General features: G+C 47.5%; 2 protein-coding genes across 10 annotated transcripts in view; one reads left to right on the forward strand and one right to left on the reverse strand.

Moving 5' to 3' along the window:
- The window catches only part of C7H2orf76 (chromosome 7 C2orf76 homolog), a 60,876-nt gene extending 60,105 nt beyond the window's left edge, over positions 1–771 (reverse strand). For 5 of the 7 annotated variants that reach the window (XM_078017244.1, XM_078017247.1, XM_078017243.1 and 2 more), the window contains exon 1: positions 600–771. In XM_078017244.1, coding sequence (XP_077873370.1) covers positions 600–771 — 172 coding nt within the window. The remainder of the gene's footprint in view (positions 1–599) is intronic. The other 2 variants (XM_005315919.5, XM_013357252.4) reach the window with 1 other exon arrangement.
- Positions 727–5,790, forward strand: Dbi (diazepam binding inhibitor, acyl-CoA binding protein). Of its 3 annotated transcripts, none has more exons than XM_005315918.5 (4): positions 727–865; positions 2,004–2,121; positions 4,091–4,153; positions 5,495–5,790. In XM_005315918.5, exons 1-4 carry the CDS (start codon positions 857–859, stop codon positions 5,566–5,568), a joined length of 264 nt encoding a protein of 87 aa, XP_005315975.1. In that variant the 5' UTR covers positions 727–856; the 3' UTR covers positions 5,569–5,790. The 3 variants fall into 3 exon arrangements, with proteins under 3 accessions (XP_005315975.1, XP_077873375.1, XP_040150045.1); XM_078017249.1 differs by lacking the exon at positions 727–865 and adding an exon at positions 885–1,023; XM_040294111.2 differs by lacking the exon at positions 727–865 and adding an exon at positions 1,141–1,257.
- Positions 5,791–9,706: the final 3,916 nt, after the last annotated feature.

The following is a 9,706-nucleotide window of genomic DNA, read 5'->3' on the forward strand; positions in this document are numbered from 1 at the left end:
CCCACTGTAAGTTCCATGATTACAGGGATTCATTTGTTTCGTACAGTGATGTTTCCACCAGGTCTAGTACAGTGCAAGTTAGCTGACAAAGGTTCCACAAAAATCCGGGATGAAAAGTCACTTAATAAAGGTTTGCTGAGCACCTGTTCCTGTCCAAGTCCACTAAGACAAGCCACTGTCCCTGCCTTTAACGCCCCGAATGAAGCATGGCACCACAAACGTGTTTAAAATCAGGATTTCAAACTAACAGGTCAAAGAACGTGCCAAAGTCCAGAGGATGAGTCCTGGGCTTAGCCTTTCTGGGACCAGTCCAGTTTGCTACCATCACACAGTTCACCAGGGGCCATTTCCGGAGGATCAGCCCTAGGAGCAGCGGGTCCCACTTGCAATCCCCAGGCCTGAGAAGTTACTTGTTCGGATTGGCAACTTCCGGCCTCTGGGCGCCGGGCATGATTTTAAAACCGTTAAGGCGTCTGCCCTCGGGCCTCAGCCTCCTCCGGTTAGACCCGTGTGCAGCCCCCAACCTCTGTTGGGAGAGCAACCCAACTCTGGGCCTATAACCCGCACCACCGCACACCCACTATTTCGGCGTTCCCCACCTGCTCCCGACGTCCCCTGCGGCTTGCCTTGCGCGTGCGCAATCTGCCTTTCGTGGGCTTGGGCGGAGCTGGCGCGGGAGATGAACCTAAACACGCCCCCGACGTAGAAGCCGCTTCTGATTGGCTGTTGATGCTCGCCCGAGCGAAACTGGGACTCCCGGGGGCAGTGCATTTAAAGGCGCTGGCCAGTCCGCTGTTGGCTGTCGCTTCCTGCTCTTGCCGCTTCCACTCCGAGGAGTCCTTGTAACCCCGCCAGCATGTCTCAGGTACAGCGCGTGCCCTGCCAAACTGCGGAGGTGGAGCGGGGCGGGAGGCCAGAGTGGGGATCTCGTCCGGCTGGCAGAACCCCGCGGAGTCCTTCCCACGGATGCCCTGCTCTTGCTCCTGGACCCATGCCCAGCTCTAATTCTTTGCACGGAGCCTTGTAAGCGGAACTTTCCGTTTGTGGATTTCTAAAACAGCTACCCACTCCGCAACTGCTGGAAAGTTGCCCATGGGGTGGACTTTTCGTGGCGAAGCAGGCTAGAGTGGGAGGCTAGGGTCCTCGATAGAAAGATGGGGTGATTGACGGGACGGTGATTGCATGTACGGAAAGAGCAAGGAGACTGAGCCCCACACTTGGAAGGATCTGGCGGGACTTGGCAGTGGGGGAGCGAAGGTAAAGGTGGGAAGGTAAAGAGACCGTAGCTGGGTAGTGGAGGTCAGGAGAAGTAAGAGCCAAGTGTCTGGCGTGCGGGGAGAGGATAGTGGCTGCTCAGGTAGAAGTGACCTAGAGGCCTTTCCCTGCCCTCTAATGTAGACCCTTGTCCAGTACCGAGCTATGTGGGGCGATCGCTGGCTCCTCCCACCTGCCTCTCCCCACTCCGGGCACTGGGACAGAGGTCAGCGCTGAACTCCCAGGCCCCATGGGAAAAGGGGCCAGCGGACTTCTGCTTGGAGAACACTTATTTGTGTCCTGTTCCTTTATCAGATGTTTCCAGCACAGTGTGCCACCCCTCTCCTTAGGTTAGGGCTTCACTGGGACCTCAGCCATTCCCTAGTCTGGCCCAGTGGTGGCCAGGCAGTTGGCCTTGCTACTTTTCCTCAGTGCCCACTCACTGTAGGCCAAGTCATGTCCTGCTTCCCTCACCACTGTATTTCCAACTCCTGATGTTTCTGTTGTAGGAGCACCAGATAGTAGTTGTAGGTTGAATAAGTGAACTAATATACCTTCCCTCTTTAATTTACTGAATCCGTAATTGGGAAGGGAGACACTCTTGAGGGGGGCTGCTTTTCCTGTCCTGCATGGCACTAGGAATGCTGCCTTTCCATCCTCTCATCCTGTCCCTGGGCTCCATTCAGGCCACTTTCTGCCCTATCCCACTTGGAATCCACTCTCATTCCTCTCCCCTCCCTCCCACTTAGGCTGAGTTTGACAAAGCTGCTGAGGAGGTTAAGCACCTCAAGACCCAGCCAGCAGATGATGAGATGCTGTTCATCTACAGCCACTACAAACAAGCAACTGTGGGCGACATAAATACAGGTATGCTGAACTGCTCATCAAAGCAGGGGCTTGCCGGTGACTGGGAGTCCTTGATTGGAAGTCTGGGAACTTCACTTTCAAACTACCAGAGGCTCTATTCTTCAGGCATGGCATGGTCACAGTTCTTGGGGTTTAAGCTAGGGAGTTTCCCCAAAGACCATATTCCTGGATCGTCAGTGTCTCAGGTAGCAGAATTCCAATCCTGGTTTTAGAAGGGCTTATCTGATTATCACCAGAAGTTTCCATCTACTGGGGAGGAAATAAAACCCCAGGAAAAGAGCTCTGTCCCAGGCTTTCAGCTCAGAATTAGCTTTGTTGAGCAGTATTGCTTCCACCCGGGGTGGACAGTCCTCCCACCAAGCCTTATGGAGAAGCAGAGAAGCACCTGGTGTCTTGGGACAGTCAGGAATGTTTTTGTGAACTACAGTCTGTACCTTCCTGATGATTTCTGTTCCCTATCCAAAAATCTTGTTGCAGATTTTGAAGCTAGGCTTTGTACCACTATCATCTACAATGTTATCTTTCCTGCCTTGGGCAGTTTTTAGACAAACTAAGTTCCTGAATTAATAACTGTACAGTGAGGCGAGAGCTTAATGCATTCCATGCAAGGACTCAAAAGTCAGTGGTCATGTCAGCATCAAAGGAGTGACCCTCGGACCCTTCAAGAGGAGGGGAACTCTAGCCCCAGTTCCTCAGGAGCTAGGGTATAGGGTGTAGGGTGGAGCTGGTAGGCTGGCAGCTGGCCAGCTGCAGCAGTGCCCAGAACTAAGGATCTTGGGCAATGCCAAATGAGGCTCTATGGTTCACATCAAGGGCTTAGTTAAGGAAGGTCTTGTAGCAAAGATGAGTTTTACAGTAGGTGTATAAATTGTCTCCTCCCAAATAGGGAAAAGAGAGTGAAGTGGGTGTGGCCAGAAGGGCTGAGATGCTTTTCTGTCACATAGTGTTTTCACAGAGCGTGGCCTCTGTTTGAGCTAAAGGGACTTGCTCTCATATAAATGTAGGTAGATGGACATGGAGTCTATCACTGCCTGATTGGAGATATTGGCTCTCTCTAGAGCTGTACTTTTCATACAGTAGCCACTGATGACTATTTACATTAGAACTCAAAATAGTTAAATAGTATCTAAAGTTCAAGTGCTAGCCACATGAGCTCTTTTTCCGGGAAACTTAGTTGCCACAAGTGGCAAATGATCCTGAATTGGATATTGCAAATAAACATGTCCACAGTGGATAGAGGGCCCACAGTGGTTAGAGGGCTCCCGGTGAGTGCAGCTTGGGATTCTGGTGATTACTATTGACTGGGTATAGTTTTTCTTAGGTCCCCTGAGGAATGCTGCCTTGAAAGCACTCAGGAGCACTTGCTATTTTCTTCAACACAGTGCTACAGGTTATGGACACTGCAGTCATTCCTCTTGGCAGTGAAATAGATCATCAGGGAGGAAGGGAATGTTTCCCAACTACAGATGATTACCCATCTGGAAATAGTCTAACAGCTTGCTAGAACAATGGGACCAGGATAGGAACAGACAGTTCACATTGCAAGAACACCCAGAAGACTGATAACAATGATTCGTTAGGGAGAGAAATTGGGTGACGGAAAACAGAAGTAGGAGGAACTTTGATACTGCTAACCTTTGTAGCTTTGAATTCTGAGCCATGTGCATAGATCTTTAATTTTTTAAGTGATTTTTTTTTTTAAGGATAGAATTTGAAGGTAACTTGCAATTCAGAAACTCTCCTGTAATGAGAACAGTTTTCCTCCTGTTTTCTCTAGGTTTTTAAGTTTGGATTTCTGTATACCTGGATCTGTTAAGGCAGAAGCCACTGTGTAAAACTCATTAAATTCCATGAGAGAACCTAGAAGAAATCAGTTTAATAAAAGATGACTTTCATGGAAAGAAAGTTGATGAAGTTCAATGTTAGAACTTGAGCAAATCTAATAATGTATTCCTTTGCCTTCTTTAAGAACGGCCCGGAATGTTGGACTTCAAAGGCAAGGCCAAGTGGGATGCCTGGAATCAGCTGAAAGGTAACTATTTCAAATCAGTTTCCCTCCTTTGTGAAGCCCAGTAATGAAAGACTCTTCATTGTAGAGTACACACGGGCAGAAGGAAACAAAGTACAGGAGGCACATGCTGGAAATCAGCCTGACCTGAGCCCAAGTGGGGAAAACTAGGCCACCTACTTTCTCTCCAAATATTCTTCATGCCTTTTCTAAAAGTGCCATTTCTGCAAAAGGGTATCATCTGGAGGGGAAGGGCTAGGGGTCTAGGCCAGTGAGAATGGGCTGAGAGGTAATGTCTTTGGATATGTTCAGAATAAGGGTGGATTCCACACCCCCCTCTCCACAGGAAGGCCAAGCAGTGACCCCTTAACTGGAATGGCCCTCCCCAGTTCCCTTCCAGCCAGAAAGGCACATGAAAAAAGGGGATGAGGTAATGCCTGGCCAGCCACTGGTAGGCTCAGTGAATGAAGCTATTATTTGCTGAGCCCCAACAGCCGAAAAGTATCCAAGTTTCTATTGAATCACGTGTCCCCAAGGCAGCAAGACCCAAAGTTGGCATCAAAGCTCCTGGCAGCTTTTGTGTCCTCACTAGCTAGTTGCTGAATAAGCCTGCTGTCTTCCTGCAAATGAGAAGTCCATGAATTCAGAAAAGACCACAATACAATAAATATACTCCTAGGATTTGCAAGCGGGGGGGGGGGGGGGGGATGCCCGTCTAATTGTTCATTTTCATCAGGCACTTCAGAATAAGTCCCAGAGGGCCTCTCTTTTTACCAGAGAATCCATGGAACTGGGTGTGGCTGTCTCAGAAGATATATTCAGTGTCTTTTATGCTGCAGCAGGGAAAAGAAAGATTTGCCTCATTCCCCTCCAAGAATCAGCTGCCTTTGCTTAGACTCTCAAACCTCTTCTAGCTTCTCTCTGGTGAGAAGAGTGTGGCTGGCTTTGCTCTTTCACTGCCAGCTTAGTAGCTCTAGGAGATAAGAGCCCAACACAGAAATATTTGATTGAATAAAGCCAAGCATGAAATCATCAGGACAAGTAAAGTCACCATGGTGACAGTTGCTTGCTTGACTTGGAAGGCTAAGGCTCACCCTGTCACGGGAGACCCATGGGGGACAAGCATTGGATCTGCCCCTCCATGCATGATGAGTTCAGTGCGTTACAGAGCATAACTCAGGGCCATAATTCTCAGGTGTTTTTAAGTCTAATTATCAACAGATCTCGGAGATGTGGGTAAACCCCTTCCACATGGAGGAGAAACTCAGCCCTGGAAAATTCAACTGGAGCTGATGAGGGCCTTAAAACCTGCTGCTTTTCTACCTCACTGCCTCCCTGACAAATAATCCTATTGATTCCTTCTAGGAACTTCCAAGGAAAGTGCCATGAAAGCTTACGTCGACAAAGTAGAAGAGCTAAAGAAGAAATATGGGATGTAAGAGACTGGATTTGGTTGCCAGCCACACAGTGAACCTAAAATGATATAATGCCTTTTTTTTCTTCTAATACCATGAATGATGTGAAGAGTGAAAATAATCAGTTAACCCATTTTATCAAGGCTTCCCAGCATGTGGCTCTAACAAAGTAGGGGCAGAACTGATGACTGACCCTCCCTGAATAGTTTTTATCTGCGATTATTAAAAGTATGTTTGTTACTTGAAGTCTTCAGTAATCTGGATTCTTGAAATTATTCACCCTGTTCCCATCTCTCGTCCTCACCTCCTTTTTCTAAAGACGTTCTCTGGAAGTACTTCCACCTGCCTTCCTCTGTATCCTGGTGGTCTCACCTGTTCCCAGGCCCCTGGTGGACTGAGCCTTGGTGTCGAGGAAAAGGGTTACAGGGGTGGCTTCTTCTATACTGAGGAGGATTGGGTGGGCTAGCTGAGACTTCCGATTGCAGATACTTCCAGCCATCTGTCAGGGACATGGCTGGCCTCAAGGTTTGGAGGGGAGTGGCGTTGAAAAGTTTTGAAGTTTTGTCCAAGGGCCAACCAGTCCATGGATCCACATAAACAAAGAGAGTGGGGAGCCCCTATCAGGAAGAGGGTGCACATCTGGCATGAGGCTTCCCCAGGTAAAGTTCCTAAGGAAGCTTGGCCACCAGCTGGAGTGGCAGTGAGTTTTCAGTGAGCCAAAGAATTCCTCAGCAGGGAGATGGGGGAGCAGGACTCCAGGAGGCTGCAGACAAGAAATGCTGGAGTTTGGAGGACTTTAGTTATTGGAAAGGAAGGAGGAAGAGAAAAAGAGTGGACAAGATCAAAATTGCCAGATGTTTCCCTTCCATCAATTCTGTAGTCCCACAGGAGTTATGGTTTTCTCGTTTTGCAGGTGAAGATGCTGAAGCTAAAAAGAATTCAGGAGATACTGAGGCCAGATAGCTCTCAGGCTTCTTCCATCCATAGACTAGGCTCTGGTCTTAGACAGTAGTTCAGCCTCACCCTCAGAGGAACAGTGGGCCTGAGAACAACTTGCCCACCGTCTAGCAGATAGAAATATGGGATGTAAGAGACTGGATTTGGTGGCCAGCCACACAGTGAACCTAAAATGATATAATGCCTTTATATATAATGAAACCAACTTTCAAATTCAGATCACCCTGGTTCCCAGCCTGAACCTCCATAGAGGAAGGAACACAGGGGACAGCTGCTTGGGGTGGCTGGGTTTGGCACACCCTCTGTAAAATAGGACTAGGGAGTGAAGGGGCTTGCAAGTATGGAATTTGATCCTAGGCCAAGGGGAGTGCCCAGGAGCAGTTATGATAAAAGGTGATCTGAGTAAATCAATAGCCATTAAGAATTAGCACCCCCAGTTCTGGCCCGGCCACTGAGGTGCAGATGGGAAGTTGCTCTAAGAAAGCATACGGGCCAAAGTCCAAAACCCACCTATGCATCCAAAGCAGGGAACTTACTGAATGGCAGCGACATTTGCACCTGCCTCCACACTCCAGTGAGACTGCTAATGCAACCAAACTCAGGCACGTCCATGAGATCCTAGAGAAGCAATGGGGAGCCACAGCCACCAAATAACATGGACCATGTTTGGATCATTTCCTTGGCTCAGTTAGTGTTTCAAGAATAAATCAAAAGAGCCCAGTGTAGTGGCACACATCTGCAGTTCCAACTACTTGGGAGGCTAAGGAGAGAGGATCACTTGAGACCAAGTTCAAGATCAGACCAGGCAATAGGAGATGGCAAAAACCTCATCTCAAAAAATAAATAAATAAATAAAAACTGAGGGTAATCTCACCAGCTGGGAATGTGCTCAACATGCACAAGGCTCCAGGTCTTATTTCCAGGCCAAAAAAAAAAAAAAAAAGTTAAAGGAGAAACGGCCTTAAATGGAGTACAGGCTGTTGTTCCTGTCCAGCCAGATCTGGCTCCAGGCTCAGTCCAAGCACAGCTGTCCAGAGTGGTGAGGGTTTGGTGGGTTAGTATGAGAAGCTTCTGGCATGGAGTGTGCACCCAAAGCATACCACTTGATAAGGAACCTTGTTCCCATCAGCTTTCAAACCATCTCTAGTCCCTGGAAACCTCCCTTGCAATAATTGCATGTATCAAGGACTTAGTCTGTGAGCGAGCATCACTCCACTGATAACGATGGTGGGGATCAGAAGCACCTGCCTCTTTCTGGCTTGTGCAAGGTAGCTAAGCCAGCAGACTAGCTCCCAGGCACAAAGTCTGCATGTCAGCACTGACCAGTATCAAAGAAGAGTCTAAGGAAGCCCTCACAAAGATGCCGCAGTTTGGCTCTGTGCAGTTACCCTGTTCTGAGACCATATTTTGATTACTTATTGTTCCCTTTCTTGGGATGGAAATTAAAAGTCTTGGACCCAAGACCCTTTAGGGCCACAGCTGCTGTGGCCTCCGGTTAGTGACCATCATTTACTGAGAACCTGCTAGGGCCAGGATCTGACTCCAGTTCTTCACTTCAGTTCTTGCATTTAACCCCTCAGTCCTCTGATAGGGGGATTAAGCCTCATAGTCATTTGTTAATTTTTAGTAATATATTCCAAGATGTTGCATGGATGCCTGAAACCACAGATACTACCAAAATCCATATAATTTTTTTTTATCTTTGACATACTGTGTAATCAGTGGGCTTTGTGTCTCTGTCACCAAAATACCTGAAAAGAACAACATAAAGGAGGAAAAAGATTTGGGCTCATGGTTTCAGAGGTCTTAGTCTGTGGCTGGCTGACATGGAAGAGCATGGCAAAAGAAAGCTGCTCAGCTCATGGCAGCCAGGAAGCAGAAGCAGAGAAATAATCCAGGCCACACCCCCAGTGACCTATTTCCTCCAGCTAACCCCTGCTTACTTAAAGTTACCATCCAGCAATCCATTCAAATTATTAATCCACCAAATGGATTAATCCAGTGATGAGGTTATAATTCTCCCAATCCAATTACTTCACCTCTGAACATTCCTGCATTAACACATGAGCTTTTGTGGTGGGGGGGCACCTCATATTCAAACTATAACATACATATCTATGCTGGTTTATAAATTAGGCACAGTGAGATATTAACAATAACTGATGAAAATAGAACAATTATAGTGATATAAGTTATAAACTATTATTTAAGACTTATGACTTGTTTATTATTGAATTTTCCATTTAATAATTTGTGGACCATGGTTGACCTCAGGCAACTGACACCACAGAAAGCAAAACCACAGATAAGATAAGGGAGACTACTGCACTTCATAGTGGGGATTGCCGTGCCCATTATTCAGATGAAAAACTAAGGCTGAGATGATATAAATAGATCCACAACCACGGCTCTTTGATAGGAGTGTCCCGGTGTCCCTTTTATGTCCCTTCCCATGACCACTCAGCTCTGCAGCTTTGCTGTGTGGCTGATCACAAGAGAAGCATAAGGTGTTCTTGTGAAATCCTGCCCTTGGCTGTGGGACCCATTCCTGAGGAGCGTCTTACAAAACCAGATCACATCTTCAAGCTGGAGTGAGGCCCAGGTGAGCTGTACTTTTAAGAACCTCAGGTGATTCTGAGACTTAAGTCAAGTTAGTGAAGTGCCCTCCCTGCTCACCAGCAAGCCGTTGTACTGGTTTCTCAGAAAGTAAAATCAGCGTGGTGTTCTGGGAGTGAGTCAGCTCCAGCCTCTGGGCCTGTTCTGCTTCTGTGGCTATCACCGGAGTCATCCAGAGAGTGCCCATGGGGAGCTAGTGAGATAGCAGTTGGGGGTTCAGCCATTTTCACTTTTTTTTTTTTAAGAGGGAGAATTTTAATATTTATTTTTTAGTTTTCGGCAGACACAACATCTTTGTTTGTATGTGGCATTGTGACAAACCTCTGTGGCACCTCCATGACATGTCTTACCTCAAATCTGAATTCTTGACAGACTTATAAATCCTACTTCATTCTCAGGTGCTGGATCCTTGTTTTCTTGGAGACTCATTTCCGTCTTCTGGAAAATGGGTACAATCTGTACCCCACAGGGCTGACAAAGCAGAAAAAGTGCTTAGCACAATGCCTGCCAGGCAGCAACCTGAGGTCTTCCTAGCACGCATGCTCACCTCTTTCCCTCCCCACCATCTGGACGAGTCCTGGCCTGGCGC

The sequence above is a fragment of the Ictidomys tridecemlineatus genome, chromosome 7, assembly GCF_052094955.1.
Source record: "Ictidomys tridecemlineatus isolate mIctTri1 chromosome 7, mIctTri1.hap1, whole genome shotgun sequence".
Taxonomy (NCBI): Eukaryota; Metazoa; Chordata; class Mammalia; order Rodentia; family Sciuridae; genus Ictidomys; species Ictidomys tridecemlineatus.

What these genes read in the sequence shown, in the direction of transcription:
- Dbi (XM_040294111.2), top strand. Translation starts at nt 1,183, where the DNA reads ATGTACGGAAAGAGCAAGGAGACTGAGCCCCACACTTGGAAGGATCTG. An exon ending in TGTGGGCGACATAAATACAG is followed by an intron (nt 2,122 to 4,090) that starts GTATGCTGAACT and finishes GCCTTCTTTAAG; the next exon opens with AACGGCCCGGAATGTTGGAC. An exon ending in TGCCTGGAATCAGCTGAAAG is followed by an intron (nt 4,154 to 5,494) that starts GTAACTATTTCA and finishes GATTCCTTCTAG; the next exon opens with GAACTTCCAAGGAAAGTGCC.